The sequence below is a fragment of the Neolamprologus multifasciatus genome, chromosome 19 (assembly GCF_963576455.1).
Source record: "Neolamprologus multifasciatus chromosome 19, fNeoMul1.2, whole genome shotgun sequence".
Taxonomy (NCBI): domain Eukaryota; kingdom Metazoa; phylum Chordata; class Actinopteri; order Cichliformes; family Cichlidae; genus Neolamprologus; species Neolamprologus multifasciatus.
The window spans coordinates 14,778,083-14,800,028 of record NC_140457.1 but is presented as its reverse complement, the minus strand read 5'-3'; the positions used below and the strand labels follow the sequence as shown (position 1 = coordinate 14,800,028).

The 21,946-nt window shown below is 42.5% G+C and overlaps 1 protein-coding gene across 1 annotated transcript in view; it reads right to left on the bottom strand.

The window, feature by feature from the left end:
- Window positions 1–996: 996 nt before the first annotated feature.
- spred1 (sprouty related EVH1 domain containing 1) overlaps window positions 997–21,946 on the bottom strand; it is a 32,770-nt gene continuing 11,820 nt past the window's right edge. Inside the window, exons 2-6 of the mRNA XM_085143198.1 lie at window positions 17,784–18,048; window positions 13,192–13,360; window positions 9,415–9,461; window positions 3,830–3,985; window positions 997–3,698 (exon numbers count right to left, since the gene is read on the bottom strand). Of these exons, the coding sequence (XP_084999324.1) occupies window positions 3,012–3,698; window positions 3,830–3,985; window positions 9,415–9,461; window positions 13,192–13,360; window positions 17,784–18,048 (1,324 nt within the window). The 3' untranslated portion in view covers window positions 997–3,011. The remainder of the gene's footprint in view (window positions 3,699–3,829; window positions 3,986–9,414; window positions 9,462–13,191; window positions 13,361–17,783; window positions 18,049–21,946) is intronic.

The window sequence follows — 21,946 nt, the reverse complement described above, 5'->3', positions numbered from 1 at the left end:
GATAATAACAGCATTTGGATGTTGTACCAAATTTGCTATTAAAAAAAAAAAACTGAGGTGGATTACACTTTTCAGTTAGGGAGCATTTGGGTTATTGCAGCCAGATGTCCAAACTAAGCTGTTCTTGTAGCGACTTTTACTCTAGAAGCGTTAAGTTCAATTTTGAATATTCGGTTGGGTAAGACTGCCAAACAGTCCATGTAGATACTGTTTCCCAAAGGGTTTTAAATTTGGACATTTGGGTGAGGAGTGCAGGATAGTGTCTTTCTTGCCAAGAGTTAGACCAGAAGATTATCATCATTTACATCTGTTTACTAAATATGAAGCTTCATTCATGTAGTTACGACTGAAACGGAGGCAAACATAATCCATCTCCTGAGGTTACCAATTTACAGGTCATACCATGTTTGTGCAGTGGACTACAGATGTCGACATGCTGCCCTCGTCAACCAATATTGGCCTACCAGGAAATCCAAGTGGACAATATTTCTGGTCATTAATTTTGGCTATAGCCCTGTCCACATATAAAGTGATTTTCACTTGCCACCTCTCGCTTTGCAGCGGACAGCTGCTAGCAGACTTTTCAGACACCGGTTGCATAGGAAACCTTATTTCCTGCCCTATCTTTTGTCAGTCAGCAGTATCCTTTGCCATCCCATTGGTAGTTGTTTCAAATTGCTGCTTCTAGCCATTTCGCACCGCTAACTGTTATTCCATCTGTCATCACTACAAGACTCCGAATTTCACTGACATTCCATAATCTCTGGTCTCCACAGCGCTTTTTTTCTTCTTCTTGTGAGTATTAAAAACAAAACAAAAAAAAAACCCAATGTGATGAAGAAGCTTTTTAACAGTCTTATTTAGGGTGAAGATTTCTTTGTTTCCCTGGACAAAGACGGGAATAAATAACAACAAAAACACATTAAAATGTGGAAAAATATCATGCTGGCGTTGGCCAATTTATTTTTAAACATCCGTGCATCCATATGTAATTCCTTTTTTTTTTTAAATGCGCTTTTTTATTATTTTTTTTATTTTTCATTTTTTTAAATTTAAAGGGAAAAGGGATTAATGCAATTTAGAGATATCGGTTAGCTGCTTCCACCTGCTTTCAGTCTTCATATTAACAGAACAAGCGTCACTCTTCTCAATCTAACTTGGCAAGAAAGCCGATGAGTGCATTTCATTACTTTGTTTACTCTGAAGCCAGGGCTTCCAAAAGCAGGATGGTGGTCAGTACTGTTATGAGTCAAAGCCTGAATCACGTAGTCACCGGTGACGTTACGTAACATAAAACCACCTCTGCGTATGCAGACCTATGCACACACACACACACACATACAGAACATCTCAGGGTTTAGTAGCTGAGATGCTCAGCGTTCCCAAAACAATGCATTCATTCCTTCACTCGTTCGTTCGTTCGTTCATTCATTCATTCGTGGAAGGAGTGGACTAACTTTTAAGAAACAATGTAATACCACATTTGCACAACATTTGAAGGGGAAAAACAGAACGATTCAGAGGTCAAACAAGGGAATTTAAGAGGGTGCTGCAACCAAAGCTTGGAGAGCAGTGCTTTAAAAAGAGGGTTGTTTTTTTTTGGGTTTTTTTGTCTCTTTTATTTTTAACCCACTAAAAAACAAAAACAAAAACAAAACAGGATGTTAACTTAATTTTTGAACAGACTAATTCCAAAATCTGGAGTTTTATCAGTCAAAGAATAGTCAAATTTAAGTGCCATGTCATTTTAACCAAGGAGCACTGTAACCCCTTACCTCACCAAAACAAAACTTGCTGGTTGAGCAACATTTTAACACTTGATTAAGAACTAATTGTAAAACTGAGCAGGAAAATAAGAAAAAAAAATAACAACAAACAAAAAAACCCACCAATTTCACTACAGCAGTAAATAACTGGACTATAACTGAGATTCACTGAAGTAAATGAAACTGTTGTGTGTTGGTTTCTATTTATATGGTTCAAGAGGTTCTAAAATGCAATTTTCTTATGAGGAAATAAAAATATATGGGGGGAGGGGGTGTTTAATGTAGTGAAGTTGTTACCATATTTTTCCCTTCTAATTGTAGAATCGATCCCTTTATTTTGGAATGCAATCAAACGATCTAAATCACCTCAGGAAGGCGAGTTAGTCATTTTAACGTCTTTTAAATGAACTGTGCAAGCTGTGCCAAGGTGGACCTTCAAAATCAATCTGTTACTCTGCTTAAAAAAAGTGATGGAAAGGAAAGAAGGAAATCAAATGGCCAGACATCCACCACAGCAACTACTCTCAAGCATTAAAATTACAATAGAACACGGTGGTTAATATACCACAAGAATTTCAGAGGATTACCTTTACTCGGGGGGAATATCATTTTATAGTGCACTTTTCTCTGTCTAATAATTACATTGTCAGCGAATGCTTAAGCCATGAAGGAAAGGCCACTGTTACCCAACTGCAAATTCACAAACAAGCAAAAACATATCCCTTTTAGCATACCCAAACAGCAAGTACGTTTTTTCCTCAGCGCAAAATAGTTTTGATTTCTTTTTCTTTTTTTTGTCGTGAAGTTGTCGCTCTCTGTACAAAAGACAATTTTCCTTCATGAAGTTACACATAACTTGTACTACTGTCTGATATTTGTGGCCTGGCTTATGAGTGTGAATGTGAGAGAGGTGTGTGTGTTTGTATGTGCAGATGTGTGTAGTAACATCTCCAAGTCTATTAATCGTGACTTCTCCTCCTCTTCTTCTCCTCAGCTTAAGCTCCTGAGCTTAGCTTGATGCTCAGAGCCCCCCTACCCCCCACAAAGCATATGGTTTTGTCCTCCGCTGCTGCTTGTCGGCGACAAACACAAACTGAAATCTCCAAAAGCCCTCAAAGTGGGGATCAACAACATATCACCCCGTCTGAGAGGGGAATGAAAAAAGGATGCCAGCTTATAATTTTCCGCTTTTATCCACTTCCTTTGTTTGCTAGCTTTGATGGCGTCCCAGTGTCCGGTGTCGGGTCACCCCGCGGCCTTGTGCTTGCCCCCACAGCAGCGGCAGGCCTCGCCACAGTGGTGGCACGCGCGCAGAGGCAGGTAGCAGCACATGCAGGGTGCGATAAACGAGAGCGCCACCAGGGCCAGCCAGCGCAGACAGAACTGCTCGTCAGAAGTGTCACATGAACAGGGGTCTGAGAAGTCACCCTCTGAGTCAGACATGCAGTGATACAGCATGCTCTCGGCGCATAGCATACAGCTGACTTTGTAGATGCACTGTTTAATTGGGTCGGGGGCATCCTGGCACTGCCCCCGCCAGTTGTCTTCGTGGTTGAACATCTCCCGACAGTAAATGCACCGTGAACGCTCGCCGTCCTCTCGCCGCCGTCTGCTCTTTTTGGACTTCATGAGGGGCGACGGCTGAGTCTTGATGGCCGTGTCCTTGCCCAGCCCAAGCCCTATACCTGTTCCTATACCCATTCCGGGGCCTGAGTGGGAGTCTCCACCGGGGCCATCGGGGAAGAGGTACTCGCACTTCTTACTGTCCAGTTTGTGAAATGCAGTGGGGAAATCCAGGTCCTCACGGTCGGGTTCAGGTTTCCACATGACAGGGTGACGGTAGTCCTCGTAGCCACGGATGAGCACGTCTTTGCGTGGGTTGATGCGGACGATCTCTTCTTCATCCATGCGAAAACTGACACGGCGAGTCGACTTAAAGAGGAAAATAAGAAGTCAGATTGCTAGAAAGACTACAAATCAACACTTTGTGGAAAATACTACATAAAAAGTACCTTAATTTAAAGAATTATATATTGATATAAGCCAGTAAGGCAAAGGCAGACCTGTGGAGGCAGGTAGCGCCTGTTGCTGGAGGGGAACTCGTCAAAGGGCTGGGCGCGAACGTAGCAGCCCCTGAATGGCTCGGTGGAGACGACATTGTTCAGAGGAGAGAAGGGCTCTTTCATCGGGGTACAGATGGAAGGAGGCTCATCACACACCTACAGGCATACAGAATCAAGTAAGTATGCGAAACAGGATGAAACTTAAAACATGTTCAAATTTCTTCCCTAGTAACACATCACAAAGAAAATCTAGTGAATTAACACTCTGATGATGCAATAACAACTTTTGTAATTATTTTTAGTCACTTTGCTTACCAAAAAATCTGCAAATTATCAATTTTTTTTGTTAATCCCCTCTGAAAAAAGCCATTCTCACTTTTCACGATACTGCTTCACTGTTAAAAGCTCTAATGGTCAATCAGTTCAGTTTTCATGATTACAACAGCTTTGACTCAGTGTGTGTAGGCTGTCGTTTGTGTGTGTGTGTGTGTGTGTGTGTGTGTGTGTGTGTGTGTGTGTGTGTGTGTGTGTATGTGTGTGTGTGTGTGTGTGTGTGTGTGTGTGTGTTCCACTTTAACCACCAGGGGGCATCCTGCACCCACGCTTGTCCAAATGACTGAGCTGTGTAGATGACTCAAGGCCCTTCTGTTAAGAACTCAGAGTTCCCATCAGCCTTGCATGTGTTCCCACAAACATTTTAGCTGATGCAAAAATCTACAAACACTGGCCTAAAAAGGCTCTTGACAATACTGAAAAAAAGAGAAATGTTGGAAACCATGCGCTGCAACGTGAAAGCGAACAATTAATTCCTTCCAACAATTACAAGAAGAAAGCTCACTGTTGACATCAATCGGCCTATAAATAACATCTTGTGAATGACACAGAGGACATCAAATGCAGGAAAATATTTTTACACATCTACAGAAATTATATTTAAAAAAGGAGCCTCCAACAGCAATAGCCTCATACTTTAAGTACTCATGGCAACAAAAATCAAAAGCAGCAGTGATTTTCATGATTCATGCATGCAGAGGTGATGAGAGTTGGGGGAGGATAGTTATTATGTTAAGAGCCTTGTGATATTTTGTGGAGCTTGATTTCAGTGCAACTATGTTCACAACTTCCAGCTTATTCAAACGTTCACGCGAGATACGGGAAAATAAGCAGAACTGGGCACCGGTCGCCCTCAAAACATGGCTAAACTTCACATTCACAGACGTGCCTGCCTATTTCTAAACGCTCCTGTGATGTCTCAAAGTGACCCCGCTAAACTGAAGGTTCTTTCTCTCTGCGTGTCGCAACCGAAAATACACAAACACAGATGGATGCATGCCGAGGCATCTTCGAGTTCGATCGGACCGTATTCGAGCCTCGTATGCACTGGCTAGCTGACCCTCTTTTTCCCCCCCACACACATCTCGACCTCATCAAAGCAGGGTTAGTCCTCCTCTCTTCTCCCACCTTCTCTCCCTCTCTCTTTTCTGTGTGTGGAGGTGGTGCTGGCTGTAGTTAGTCAGTGCCGTGTGTAAAGTAGCCCACGCCAGTGCTTTAACGCACAGCGGAAATCTGGTTTGCTCCCAGCTGCTGCTACAGTAATTACTGTCCTGTGGTTGCTAAGAGATGCTTCCTTTGACTTCCCCCCCCCCTCTCTCCTCCACTAGCCCCCTACCCCACCCACCCCACAGACTGCTAACACATGGTCTGTGTGCGTGTGTGTGACTTTGTTCCTTCATTGCCTCCAAACATACCAAGTGGTGCAACACACATCGACAGCGTCTGCAGGGGAATGTGAGGAACAGGAGACATTGGAGGCAGAGGGAAGAGAAAGAACAGAGCAGGAAAAAATGAGATTGTGTTGTATTTGTGTGTGCGCGTCTGAGAGAGCTAGAGCGAGAGAGAGGGGGGAGAGGGAGCGAGAGGCCAAAGAGTCTGCCGAGGGAATGTCATAAACCAGCTCCAGCTGGAGAAATGCAGCAGAGAACTTAAAAAGCCAGATGACAGCTGTATGTGTATGTGAGAGAAAGAGAGAAAGGAGCGAGGGGCGGCGGGGCAAATGGGAAACAGACTTGGGCTTCCTTTTAAAGTGCTTGCCCAAGCCCCCACTATTCAAAGGCATGCGTGGGGGCCAATCTGGAGCTGATCTGACCCTAGAGATGTGGCTGTTTGAGGGAGGAGACGAGAAGGGGGAGGAATGCAGAGAGGGCGTTGTAGGTGGTGCGGAGCCACGGGCAACCTGGCTCCACACCAACATCAGGGATCCATGCACTTCCGCCCTCAAAGGCACAGGGGTTGAGGACAGGGAAGGCTGGCCCACATACTAAAAGCTTACGACACACACTTCAACAAAGCAAAGGAACGTTTTGTGTGCGTGCCTGGATATTTGAATGCAAACATGAATACATGCTTTACTTCTCTATGAGCTTGTTTCTCACAGGCTAGAAAGAAGCCTGATGGGTGCTCATCTCTGGGTCCTGCCAGCTTAAAATTAAAAATTAAAAAATGTAAAAAAAAAAAAAAAAAAAGCCCACTCCTGATGTGTCCTAAAGGAGTGGTTGGCTGTTTTGGGAAGTGAGTCTTTATTTGTAAGAGTGAGGTGAGATGTATGTAACAACTTCCGGCCTGCTGAGTTACATCAATCTACAAATACATTTTGATAGATTTTTGTCAAATTCACAGCAAAAGAGAATAAAAGGCATATTTCATAAAATGTCAAATGGCTACCTTTAAACTACTCTTCTTCACAGCTTGGAGATGTCTCATAGAAAACGACATCATCGGTCAGAGTGAGGCTGTGAAACTCACTGGCCAACAAAACCCATGTGTACAAAACAGATAAGAGAAAACTTCCTGCCAGTTCTAAATTAGATGTGGATGTTTTCCTGTGGTATTCGAGAAAAGAAAAAAAGCAAAAGAACAAAAAACCCTCACATACATATTTTACTTAGTACTAGCGGAAGGACTGTAGCGGTACAGCATAATTCCTGGCAGTGGGTCATCACAGCTGAGTAGGGTGTTGTGCAACCACTTTTCTCTATGGGTGAAATATGTTGCATGTTCAGTGTGTGTGTGTGTGTGTGTGTGTGTGTGTGTGTTTTTTGAGTGAGAGGAAGAATGTGGTAAGCTTGTGAAGGGCATACATGTGGGTGCTCAGCCTCAGTGGGCAGGATGTGGGTGGAGAAGACCATCTTCAGCGCACGAACACTGACAATGCACGCGTGTGTGCGTGCACATACCCGACGCACACAAGTCTTTGTAACAATGCAAGGCTAGGATGAATTCCAGCAAATTTTGATACCCGTCGATTTTTAGAGCCATTTAATCAAGGAACAAAAACAAGGCTTCATGGTGACCTCTGGTATCTGTTTTTGGCACAAGGTCACAGCAAATCCATAGAGAGCTGCTACTGCTTCTAAAAAGACCTACTACTAATAAAAACTACATGTGTGGTCAACCAGGGGTGGGACAACATTTTGAAATCTTGATGCATCATCACACCGCTTCCTCTTGTGATACAATTATTAACATTCTGGTGCCAAATATTAGCAGAAAGTGCACACGCTCCAAATACAGCAACTAATCTGACTTACTAGAGTGATTATTTCATGACTCCGTGTGAAGTGAATGAAATTACTATCCATTTCCCACCTCTAGTGGTCATAACAATTTCTTTCTTTCTTTTATGCTTTTTTTGCATTTTGCCTTTTACACACCCACACATGGCAGATGGAGGGAGCCACAGAAAGGTTGGGAGGGGGTGACATGCAGCAAAGCTTCTGTACTTCTTTTTTTTTTGAAAGTCATCATTTATCTGCACAGACACTGACGTGACTTCGTGATGGAGCTTGGAGCCACACAGCTCGGCTAACACTTTGCTGTGTGGTGGTATTTGCTGCTTCTCTGGCCGCAGCCTCTGGTTCACTTCTCTTTTTCTGTAGCCCAGGTCTCTGACCGCAACATTCGGATGCCAAATCACCATGGTGACACCCTCGGTGGCTTGCTGAACACCCCCCTTCTACCCCTCTCTGGCTGCACCCCTTACCCCTCCTCCTGCCCCCCCGCTGCCTAGCAACAGCGGTGCCATTGGATTTCCTGTATGTTCAGGCTGATTCCTTAAAGACGAACTTTGCCACAAGAACTGGAACACCACTTTCTCCTCCATCACTGCTCTTCTAGTCTGCATCATGCAGATGGGCAAGTACAGAGCAGATCAGAGGTAAGTATAAGCCTCTGGGAGGTTCATAGCTAAAAATTTAATTCACATGAGGTCAACAAGAGACCACAAACGTGGTTCTGTCTATTCCATATACAGTGGTAAATGGTAAATGGCCTGTATTTGTATAGCGCTTTTACTAGTCCCCCCTAGGGACCGCAAAGCGCTTTACACACCCAGTCATCCACCCATTCACACACTGGTGGAGGCAATTACTACAGTTGTAGCCACAGCTGCCCTGGGGCAGACTGACAGAAGCGAGGCCATATCGCGCCATCGGCCCTTCTGGCCCACACCAGAAGGACACAACGACCGAGACTGTCAAGCCGGGGCTCGAACCGGCAACCTTCCGATTACAAGGCGAACTCCCAACTCTTGAGCCACGATCGCCCCAGTGGCTCAAGAGTTGGGAGAGTGTGCAGAGTGGAGGAAATGATCAGAGGTGAATCAACACACCTCAGTGTTGCACAACAGTTAATCCTTATTATGTGTAGGGTTTCCTTACAGCACTGGTGCATTGGATTGCTTAACAGTGTCAGAGGCTTCTATACTGTCACTAAATGTGTCCTACAAGAGCTGCCCTTCCTACTAATGTGCCTTTATCAACTTTGCAATCAGAAGCAGAACAGGTGGGTGGCTGGCTTTCCTGTAAAAAGGCCAGATATCTAAAACAAATTACCAAGGGTGTGTTGCCTTGAACTATACACCTGCTGCCTTTCTCTGCTAAAGAGAACGTGACATTCTTAAACACACATGGTGACAAGTCAACCGCTGTGCAAAGGCACTGAGTGTTGTTGTTGGTACAATACATGGTGCATGCAGTTATTGTGTACAGGTTTAGTTGGTCCCAAATTTAGTTAGCTAAAGTCATAGAGTCCTATCTTCACGCAAAGGAAGAATAAAGAGTCTTACGAGATGTGACCCTGACATCAGCATCATGGAGAGATTAGCTTAAACAGGCTAAACGTGAGTTCACAACTATCTACTGAGTACCTTGAAGTACCTTGTTTTTTCAGCTAAGACAACATCAACATCCTAAAGCCTTATTTGACTAGTAAAGATGAATGCTCCAGGCGATAATATATCATCTTCAATCTTGACAAGACTGACAGCTGCAGAGTTAGAGTACACCACATTTGCTGGCCAACACCCAGCTTCACCTCAGGGTCTGGCTGACACTGGTTAAACATCTGTAAATCTCTAAGAACAACTGTGAGACAACAAAGGCAGGTGTCAGCACCTGGCTGGGACAGATCAGACCTCAACCAAACATGTGGATCATGTCATTTCAGAGTCGGTGACAAAGCAGAGAGAACTTCACTCTTTTCAGTCATAGCAACACAGGTTTTCTTTACTAAACTTTAATGTCACTCACCGGTAGTCCATCCTCTGGATTATCGCCTTCCCCAAACGGTCGACAACCTGAAAGAGAGAAAGGTACGAGAACTTAACAACAGCTCAAACAGGCAAAGTATACAACACAAAACTCTCGTAGCTAAATTTGATTGACAAAAGCAAGGGAAGACTAGAGGGTAAAAATTCAAAGAACCCAGGCGACAACCTGCATCAGTCTGAATCTTTCAGCAACTTCCTTCTACCAACAAAATATTTCTATTTGTTTGTTTGTTTCTCAAACTGTTCCCCTAAGCATGGTTTAAAGTTACCACGCTGACTCTTGTCGGGCCGGAATAGTTCAAGACTTCTGCTTTCTTCTGCCTGTGGCCTAATGGGGAAATGAAAGCTGCTTTGTGTTAGTGGGGTTCACAGAAGTTAATAAAATAAGCATGCAGAGAATAATGTAACCGTGACCTCGGCTAAAAACCCACGTGCCATTTTCGCACCCCAAACACCTCAGTTACCGAGGTGGAGGAAAGAGCTAACATTTTTCATCACTGCACACATTGACTTCTCCTGTAGATTGTGTAATCTTAAGAAAGACACTTACACTACTTATATTTTCATAGTGTTTTGCTGAACACTATTCTCACAAACATCACTTTTTAAAAGATAACATTTTAATAAGTTATGTCAACAATGTGAAATAACTTGTTTAATGTATGCAGTCTGAAGATTTTTTTTTAAAGCTAGGTGAAGGTGTAATTGAATAAAGTCTGCCAATTTCCCTGCACATACTGACACTGTATAGTCCAGATAAGTCTTGAGGTTTGTCAGATCACAACAAGCAGAATGCAACACCACCGTTTTGTGACATAAGATAAAAACTTTGCTTGGAATAAACCTACATTTTTAGTATGTGTAATATATGGCTGTTAATGTAACCAAATCCAAGAAAAAAAAAACAAAAAACAAAAATAAAGCATTACACAACTAAAAGAAAGCCACCAGTTAACCACTCATTCGTGCAGGTGTGTGTTGCTTTACAGACAGCAGACATTTACTCTTTCAGAACAATAATTGAAGTAAATCTGAGTTAATATGTGCATAACGTTGCATAAAGAACTGTTAAATCACATTTAAAGTTAATAATTTGATAATATTCACCAGGTAATATCATCAGAAGTATAAAATCTAAAAGCTGAGTTCAGAACGATGAGTTATACCTATGCACTTCCAAGCATATGGTCAGAATTAACATAAAATGCAGCCATTTACTAAAAAATATCAGTGCACAGGTACAGCCAATCAAATTATTGTGGTTTCAGTCAGCTTAAATTAACAATTAAAAAAACCCGAAAAAAAATAAATAAAAAGAAGAATCAATGTTTAAGGACATTTCTAGATGAGAAAACAGTTTGGCAATGCTGTAGAAAGCAAGGACAAAACTATCTGAATGTGTGTGTGTGGGGGGGGGGGGGGGGGGGGGGGGGGTGAATATATTTGTACCCAAGGGCATCAAGAGGTTCTTTTTAAACTTTGGTTCACTTATTTAGGATTACTGAGGCTTTATTTAAAGCACTGGGGCATCAATCTTCCTGTCTGCATTCAGAGAGAGAATGCAAAAAAACACAGTAATGTGATCTCTGTCACAGAGAGGACAGAAGAATTCACTGAGCTTGTGTTAGACACAGTCTGTCCATCAGTCTGTCTGTCGCTGAGTCACATGGAGAAAGGTGTGTGTGTGTGTGTATGCATTTCTCCACTACTGAGAGAAAGAGGCCTCCTGCAGCCCAACTCTGGCAGCGCTGGGCCACAAAGCTGCCTGAGCCATGTGCCTGACGTTGCCATGGCAACAGAGGACTGCAAGACTGATACACGTGTGCGTGCACGCAGATACGCGTGCGCAGACACACACACACACACACACACACACACACAGGCAAAAACATATATTCCCTTCCTGCCTCTTCTCTCCCCCACACACATTCACGCAGCAGTCCAGCAGCAGAACGATGCAACTGGAATACAGAAGAACTGAGGAGAGGCATTACACAACACTGGCAGAATACAGAAGATGCCAGGAGAGAGAGGAGAACGGAGGGAGGAGAGGACAGCAGGGGTGGGAGGGGGAGAGAGAGAGAAATGCAAGGGAATGAAACCCCACCATCACCTGCTGTAGCTGACATTCACAGGAAGAAGCCGAAGCATTTATTAGCACACCAAAACTATACAGTCTCTGAATGAGAATCTTCACAATCACCCGGGCCCTGCTACACGAGATATCCATGCCTCTTTGCCATCTGATTATCTGAACAGCACTGAAACGGCCTCAAATCATGAATATCAGATATGTTACTGATATTTTGTTGTCAAACTGTGACAAAAGACCATAACAGCTTCCCAGCTCACAGTAACACCTTCAAATGCCAACACCCCATTCAAAACAAAACCCCTCAGGTTTCCACACATCATTTTAGCGTACCAAAATAGAAGACATTATTTAAGAAACTGGGAGCAAATTTTGGTTTGTTTAAAAGAGACACTAATCATCCTAGAAGATGACCCTGTGGTAATGAAGTATGCTGTTATTGCCTGTTTGTTATCTTCATGTGAAATTTACAGGGAAAGCAGCTTGCAAAGCATGTTCTACATGATTACCTTTTACCTAGATGGTGTGGACTTGTGCCCAGGAAGTTCAAATCTCAGATAAACGGCTGTGGGCAAGAAGCAACTGATGCTCAGTGGCGATAAACCTTTACAAATGTTCCACTGTACCTCCTCTATGCTCCCCATGATTCCTGGGTCTAGAGAGTAAAGGATATTACAGCTCCTCAGCCAGCCAGCCAGCCGGTCGACCAGCATCTTGTATAACACAGGGCTGGATAGCAGATTGCTGAGTTGGCAATTCTCCTACTAATTGGATGACTTTGCAACCTCTGGCACTGTGCTGAAAAATAATGCTTATTAGGACCTAAACCTGCCCACTCAGTTCCACGCATAAAGTAAATACCTATCTTAGCTTTAAAATATATAAATGCCACATTCAGTCCAAATACAAAATTTTGTTAGACTAGTCTAGCCAGTCCTCAAACTATCTTGCCAAGACAGAGAAGGACAAAAGCCCAGTCTGGTCAAGTTTCTTCTGAGTGAAGCTCAGCCCATATCTCAGGTTGCGATCCATTCTATGAGTTTCTCGTCTTTCCCACCAACCCTCTCCTGTCCTCTATCACCCACTGTCTGAGCAAAGCATTGCATTGCCAGTCTCTACGGATGTGGCAAGCTTATCTGGGCAGCTGGGCTTGATAAGATAACACAGCAGGGTTCAAGCTTGGGTGAGAGAGCAGGTAGCATTGGCGGAGGAGTCATCAAAGGTAATCAACGGCACACATCTCTTCTAGAACAGATGCTAGGTCAGCCTTTACAAGCCAAGATAAACAAGCAGGAATACAGGCTGTGAATGCACACCAGTAGAATACACACCACATCCATGTGCATACATCCATCTACATCCAACTTTTACATGTACTGAATGGTTGCCAAGACACACAGTGCAAATTCTAAACAAATGTGATGTTTTGTCGATCGAGTAAGAGTTTGAAAGGTGGTGAGGGTAGTAGAGGGGGAAAAAAAATCTGTGGGCTGCCTTGATTTCATGATATGGAAACAATAGCCAATGCTGGCTGATGGACTGTTAAGTTAAGGTGCATTCTGCTGGCTTTCTATTGGCTTTGTTATCTGGTTTGACCTGTTCTAAACTAGCAAAAAGAAAACAACCACACACACACACGCATGCAGACAAAAAGGCAAAACACACCCTGGTTAATGTCCTCAATGGCCCTCCGTATTCCCCGGTCAAAAGCACGAGCATCAGCAGGGCTCTGAAAGGTCAGTCCAAACTTCTTGTCGTTGATCCTCCAGTGGTGGAAGATGGGGTTGACCTTGTTGTATACTAGGTCTTTCTGCAGCACACACTCCAGTACCACCTAAAAAGAAACAAACAGAAGAGTTTGAAAGTGAACCAAGCCATGCTGGTACTCTTTGAGATGTTTTAATATAGCTGGATACAGAATTTGACCTGTGTGGTTTAATCCAACCCCATAAGCTGTTGTAATGTGTCAAATTCAATTATTCCAACACAACAGGAATATAACAAAAAGACGTAGAAGATTTCTGCCATTTGAACTACACATATGGGCAGTTCCAGAGCTTCTAAAATCAAAAATGGAAAAAAAAAAGAAAATCCCCCCAAATCCAATACTCAACATACTTCTTAGATAATTTGTAAAACACATTCTAAATAGTGGGGTTTTCATTACAAATAAAGTTAAACTTGAAGAGCAGTGATGGCCCGAGAGTTGGAGTGTGTGGAGGTGTTTTGGAGCCAGGGAGCCCAAGTGTATGGCAGAGAGAGGCTGCGTTTCCAAAGCCTATTATTAATCAGGGCTACTGGGCCACCTCCTGGCCTTCCTCTAGGCAGATTAAATGAAATGAGAGACGGCCATTACAGTCTTTGAGGTTTTTACTGACGCGCACGAGAGGTGGCTTAATGGGGTGTGAATGTGTGACTGTGCGCACCGCGATCTGCGTGAGAGCATGCGTGAGCGCATGCGTGAGCGCAGGAGCTGGTGCGATGAAAAGCTCAATGACCCAAGTGCTACGCTGTGCATCTTTGCGGTCCAAATGTCTTGTCGGAGGATAACGGTCACAAACAAAGTACTCGATTGCTGAAAGCAGATGGCACCGTTCCCCGTGGATCTGGACAACAGTCAACATGCACACTTCAAGAGGCTAATACGTGGCAGCTGTACAAGAGGTTGATGATATGTGTGTATGTGTGTCAGAGGGGGAGTGCTCAGGTCTGAATTTCATTCTGTCTGTGTGAGTCGCTTTGCAAGTGTGCTGCACATAATTCAAGCGTCTGTCTCCATATCATTGTTTCATACATGTCTCTAACAAGAAAAGGAAGCAGCGAGGGTTAAGCCTGCGTGACTATCCTAGAGCTACTGGATGAGTGCACAGAAGAAGGGAAGGATGGATGTGAGAGGCTGCTGGGGTGGCAAGGACAGGGGAAGGGAGGAGGGGTCTGCTGTGCCTCTGGGGGTGATTGTGGAGGCGAGACTGAATGGAGCCGGAGCAGGTAAGGTGAGCGCACAGCAAGGCCGACTGAGGAGGAAGTATCACAGTTGCATGGAAGGTTGATACTTAACACCGCATTCCATATTGTGCTTAGAGAAAAGAGAGGAGGAGGAGCCTTGCTGACAGAAAAAGAGACAGAAAGGGAACAGAGGCAAGTGATGTTAATGGAGGAGAGTGTCAGAGAGAGAGACAGAGACAGAGAGCAGTCAAGACAGTGTGTAAGAGAAGAAAAGAGGAACAGATGGAGACTATGCTCACATGAATGCAAGAAATCAGGCTTCTTTCAGAATGATGATTCCAACCTTGCTATCATTTTAAGACAAAAATTGTAAAGAATAATGCAATTTAAGTTAAACAGGGTGCATTGATAGTGAAATAACCCAGCACAGCCTCACCCCCTCCAAGACTTAAAGCTATAAATGTTACTGGTAAGTCAAAACAAACAAACAGAGTTAACAATTATTTAAAACAAACAAACAAAAAAACGGTCAAATAGGGCCTTGCCTCCAAGGCAATGCTATTTAGAGTAAGCCTGGAATGCACGGCTGTACCAATCTGCAGGGAGTTGCAAACTATGAATGACAGGAAGCAAGGTGGAGTGAAAGAGCTTAACTGAAGATTTGTCATAATCCGAGAGCCAGCATAGTAAGTAATCATCAACCAATTAGAGCTGTAGTTTTAAGAGAGTCACCGAATAGCAGCGAGAATGAGAAAGAGAGACGGAGGGGAGGTGGGGGGCCAAGGAGGAGAGTGATTGGTAGCTATATGGAGAGCCAGCTGAGTCATCACCAGTACACTCTGTGCCGCATCACTGCGCTTATAGACAGATCCCCTCCACCTCTCCTCTTCCGTCTCCAATCTATCTGGCTCCACCTCCATTTCCTGCTCTTTGACTACATTCGGCTTCCCGAATTCCTCTAAATCCCACCCCCCACATCTCCAGTCACCTCAGGAAAAAAACTTGTCTTTTTGATTTCAAAATAGCTGCATTTATGATTCATTTTCCTCACAGGTTTCTATCAGGGATTGGTGATGTCACTGCCTTTTTTCCCTTGTGTTTATTTTTGGTTGGATTAAAACACCCAAATTGTATCCTTGAAAAATAAAAAAATGTCTAAATAAAAATACATCTAAAACCTTGCAGACCACTGTCCTATTTTGTATGTTAGACATAACCCAAACCAAGGAGCCTTAGTGATATTCATCACTAAATCTAAACATCACTCATACAACATAATTACACAGTTCATATTCTTATGTCTTTTTTTTGGGGGGGGGGGGGGGGGGGGGGGGGGGCTGTTTTCTTCTTGGACGCTGCTTCCGATGCCCTCACACTGCCGGTGGCAAAGTGGTTGATGCCAACACCCTGGCACTGGGTGGTATCCTGACAGACCTACATATGTCTGGGTGTTTGTTGTGGTGGCTGGGGATTCTGGTGGTGATAGGGGTGTTTTACCACATCCCAGAACAGTTGTCGGGGTCTCTGAACCATGTCTATACCCTGTCTGAGCAATGCGTTCCCATCACACCCTTTTTCTGTGACACACACATCCTGGGTTACCAAGGCACAAAACACAAGGACTGTAAATACGAAACATACATAAAATGTGTTCAGTGAAAGAAAAGGAAAAAAAGGAAAAAAGGTCATTTAGGCACGGTGCTGTAAGAAGGCTCTAATAACCATCTGCCAGAAAGCACCAGATTCTGTGCATCATGGTGGCCACCTTTTGTCATCTGGCATTTGACAGACAAACAAATAGATTTACACTCCCGATTACCACAGACCAAGGATTATCCCAGTGCATCTACTGGGTCTGTTTTACATCTACAGCACAGAATGAGTCTCAGGAGCTTTACAGCAACTACTCCATAAGCCAAACAGATTAAAGCCACAACACAGCACTTGATATTAGGGCCTCATTGTAACTACTAAAAATAAAATAAAATAAATAAATAATAACAACAAAGGTCGATCAAATGGACCATTACGGCAAGGCCATGATGATCCACTTGGTAACGTAAATCCGTTGGGTATCTTTGTTGGCCTTCAGACAACAATTCTGACAGCTAAAGAACCAAACGGGACAGGCAAAAAAAGAAAACAAAAAAGAAAAAAAAGGGACTTTAAGAGAATACTTTTTAGACACAAATAATTGTACTACCCTGTTGATCCAACTCTGTATATTATAACATTACAAACAGGCAGAACTAATAATGTTTGCCTGCGCCAACATTAATGTTATAGTTTTATTATTAGCTCTAGCTGCTAGCCACAACTTTAATGATAACTTCACCGATGTGGCTATCCGATAAATGTACCTTATTTCCACAGCGTGTGCTTTCTGATGCAACCCTCCCATTTATCCGAGCGGCACTGAGAGTATACTAGTTTATGCCCAGTGAGGCAGGGTGTGTGGCTATCGGGTAATAGCTAATAGTTAAGCAACTAACAGTAACGTGTGCACCAGCCAGGTTAACATTTATGATAACTGTTCAGTACTTCATGATGTTGAAACTGGAGCTTTACTGACCTCTCAGTAGTGTTGGATGAATGTTCATGTGTTCAGTAACTAGTGAGGGAAGGTGTTGTGTGAAGTTGTGTCAGTTGCATGAGACAGAAACGGCACTGCTGGTATCAATACTGTTGAAATGAGTAGCTAATTCCACTGTATCAATTAAGATCTGATTTTTGTTTGACAACCCTATTAGAAAACTAGCATTTCTGGCTACCAAGGAAAATATAAAAGTAATTGTTAGGAGAAGCTTGAATGTAAATGGATTTTTTTGGAAAAAAATAAATAAATATTTTTGCATATATCTGAAATGAAATATTTATCAGAACTTTCAAAAATTATTCTACTTTTATTTTTACCACACTAACTACAGAGTGTGTTGTATAACGAAGTATTTATGGGTTAAAAAGGGACAGATTAACTTTTAGTAGTTGAGTACTGATGGAAAACCAGAGTGAATGTGCATTTCCATCTCTCACATTCTATTCTCTTTAATAATTTCCTGTTCTTCCTGATGATTCATCACAGAAACACGCAGTTTGCTCCTATTTTCAGATACCTGTGCCATGGAGGAAAGTCTAATAACCACTTCCTGTGTGAGTACATGTATGAATGACAAAGCATTGGAGGGGAGTCCAGAGCAGCGGGGTTTGCAGTGATCTCATTCAGATGAAGAAAAAAAAAGAAAAACAACTTTGGATGTCTGGCCATGTAGCATAAAACACTAATCACATTTATGAACTGGAGGTTCTCTTACCAATTTGTCTTTAAGCCTTTCGCCTTTAATGTGGAACTCCACAGCGGTGGGACTAGGGCTTGGACTGGGACTAGGACTAGGGCTACAGGGGCTAAGGTTGCTGCTGCTTCCTCCACTGCCTCCACTGTGGGTGCTGTTGGTGTCCTCCGCCCGGGTGACCTTATAGACGGTGACACAGCTAAGTCCTCCACCGCCCAGGGGAAGCCACCCACCACTGGAGTCATCCCGAGTCATGACCACTGCTCTCACACGCGCATAACTGTCACTGTGGAGAAAAAAAGGAGGAAGAGAAAGAAGAAGGAAAACCCAGCGGTGTTAGTGAACATAATCTAGAATCATTAACATATTTTCAGTTGTCTCCTGGGTTCTTTTCTTTGCTTAAATCACCTTTATTACAAAAGCAGCACTACACAGCCTCAGCCTTGACCAGTAATACAGTTTAAGTGCAGAATAAACAAAATGTTGAGCAAAGAGAACATACACAAATGATAAAGTGAGAAAATTACAATTTAAACTAGGGATGCTGCAATTAGGAAATTCTGGGCCAATGTCTGTCTTTTGCTTTATTTGCCATTTACTTACTCGAAAAAACTGAACATAAGAGATTAAATTTTGCATTAAAGATACGTTTTTGGTTTTAGTACACAGCAAAACAACAGACTACGTCTGAAGCGCCCACTGTGTGTGTTTAACCCCAGGCCTAGGGTGACTGACCATGTGGCCAAGTTAAGTCTGGCCACAGCTGATTCCCAACCTTTCTCTTGAAACAGGTGGTTTTAAACTAGACAGCACATGACCTGGTTTCCAAACAACATCATCCACTTTCCTTTAAATCACAGTGTATTATGACCATTATGAGATAGCCCTTTAAGATAATTAACACTGTATGTAACAGAAGGCAAACACACTAATAAAAAGTTTAGTTTTTTTTAATGAAGCAGAAATAAAACATGGTGTTGATCATTTACTGTATTATAAAAGTTTCAGGGAATTTATAGAGAATTAACATGAAGCAGATGGTTGAAAAGTACCTAAAAAAAAAAATCATCTTCTTTGAAATATCAATAAGTCACACACTCTAAATTAACAAGAAATTTTAAATCAGAAATAAAACTCACAAGAACAAATTGCTATATTGTGCCAATGTATCAGTAATAAAGTAATAAGAGATTATTATCCCAATTACATAATGTAACTTTAAATCTGCTCGCCTCTCATTCCATGTCTTTTTCTGTCCCCTCACTTGGAGACAGATGTTCCGTGATTAGATAACACAGCACTGGGCCACCGGAAATGACAAAGGTCAGGGGGTGTTGAGGGCAGCGTTTTGCACAAACTGCTGGTAACATATTAAAGACTTGGAAAGATCAGAGCGCAGCCAGAAATAGTCAAAGAACTGAAGTATATAACTGCCGGATGTCTCCCTGTGACACATTGCTCTCTGGCCAACGTCCGGGTTAACCAATAAAGATGACATCAGAGTCTGAAACATTTGCAAAGAATGTATTTTCAATCAGCGGCCAAATCTCAAGCATTGACTGAGGCAGAGAAATGTCACTATGAAGAACATATAATATGAAAACAGTTAACATTTAGCTCTTGTTCTAAAAGAGGAATAGCATCATCCTGGCTTCCCTCTTGGCTAACTCAATGAGGCCAACCTTTGGTCTCATTCCTTCCCCACCCTTGGCAAATCTCAGTGTTCAGGATATTGGTTAGTAATTAATCTAAGAGCCAGTGAGCATTAAATCTGAAGCCATCTTTTTCTTCATGTGAAAGCTTTGACCTGCCACCATGTAATAATTGACCAAAGTTTCCTCAAAAGAGTGATGAGCATGTCAAATAAGAGAAACTCAAAACAAGAGACAAATACAGAAAGTGATTTGAGAGTGGGGTAATGGCTTTAAAGAAATAAATGCTATATAAAGAGCATACATTCAAGAGGTGATCAAAAACATTCCAAATACATGCGTGTTCTAAATCTGCAGGTTGTGTAGATAAGTGCCTGTCTGCCATCAGAAATAAAAAAGAAAACCAAAGAAAGAAATTTCTGACTAGCAGAAAAACAACAGAATTAGCTGCCAAATTAGTTGTCTTCCTTTTACACTTTTATGGTTCTACAACAGCTCATAGTGCATGAGGGGATGAGACATCTGCAATCAATAATTGTTGGTCGTCATCATCAGTGTGAGCCGAGCTGAGTCTTCTACTACTGCTTCAAATCTAAGGATTTGTCTTACTTCTCTGTTTGGACAAACATGTCACAGTCAAAGTCAATCAGACAAAAAATGAGGTTCACTTTGCAGAATACTGGTGGGTAAAAACAAAAATGAAAAAATAAATAAAATAACAACTTTGTGCGCACATGTTAGACTCCAAACACATGGTGTAGACCACAAGCAGCAGAACAGGCTTTAAACCTAAACAGGCTCAAAGCACTTTAAGTTAAACTGCTATTGTGGTACAAACATTTACTAGCCAGTGTGGTCAATGGCTTCCTGATATTCACTTGCCAAAAGGAAAATGTACCAGCATCTGGCAGGTGTTAATTTCTAGCCCTGTTAACGTTATAATCTATCAAATGCCCTTTATATCCTTAGCTTTTCAAATTTAGACCTTTCAATTACTACTCAAACAAACAATCTCTCCATCAAACTGAAAAAGTTACATCAAATTCTTCTGTGATATTAAATTAAGCACAGTCTGTCTGTATCTGACGTCAATTTTATTTTATTTTATTTATATAGCACTAAATCACAACAGCAGTCACCTCAAGGTGCTTTTTATTGTAAAGTAAATGCTCTACAATAATACAGAGAAAACCCCAACAATCAAAACAAATCCCCAATGAGCAAGCACTTGGCGACAGTGGAAAGGGAAAACTCCCTTTTAACAGGAAGAAACCTTCAGGAGAATCAGGTTCAAAAAGGGGCAGCCATCTGCTACGACCAGTTGGGGTTGGGGGAAGATTAAATGAAGAGCAGTGCATAAACACACAGCGAGTGAAAAATGGCAAGTATGAAGAAGCACCACCTAGGTCTGCTGCAGAAAAACTAAGGGAGGATACAGGGTCACCTGATCTTGCCCTAACTATATACTTTTATCAAAATGAAAACTTTAAAGCCCAATCTTAAAATTAGACAACTACATGTCTGTCTCTCGAATCCAAACTGGGAGCTCCTTCCACAGAAGAAAGGCCTGAAAGGCTTGGAATCTCCCAGTCTACTTTTAAATACCCTAGCAAGCCAGCTATCGGTGAGCAAAGAGCTCTATTGGGGGAGATATGGTATTATGAGGTCTTTAAGATAACATGGGGCCTGATAATTCAAGATCAAGGTGCAAAGCTTGATGTCAGGAAGACTTTTAGGTTTTACTGAAGTTATCTAATTTCCAAAGATATTTTTAAATATTATTTTGTCAAGTTTATGAATATTACTTTGTGAATTTGTGATTTTCCCCTCACCTGATGATTCAACCAAGCCAAAAAAAAAATGTGTTTTAGATATATTTGAATAAAATATGCATATACACTCACACACACCACTTGTCAGTTCTGTTCCTAACGCCCACCCCAGGCTTATTAGACAGTAACTGGCTGTGGGAGGACGCAGGGTGACAAAACGCAAACACAACTAATTTCCTCTTTGCAATCTGCTACAAACACCCTTTTCTGGCTTAACCTTAGTTTAACAGCAGTGTCACTAAATTTGTGCATGAGAACCCATGCCCCCCACACACACACACACACACACAATGTACTTCTGAGCAGCCAGTCAGAAGAATATGCTGCTGCTGTTATACCTCTCTACAGCCCCCAATAAAGAATATGGGTGATGGGTGCAGAAGGGACTGTCAGTCAGGAAGGGGTCCCTGGGGTGAACAGAAGGCAGGCGGTGGTGTCGCTCAGCCATGACCAGGGCACAATGACCAGGGCCTGACCCTTCAGACCTACCATCACACACATGCCAGCAACCATGACACTCACAGGGAGGGGGGCAAGGCTCAGAAAGGAAGTTAACTGAACTGAACTGCATACATGCATTTATGCATCTGGTCTAAAACACCCATGTCACCCAAGAGAGACTCCTGAACAAGAAGTATTGTTATTACTGCACTTACTTAACATTTATAATCAAATAGACACACCTACATCCTGGAGACCA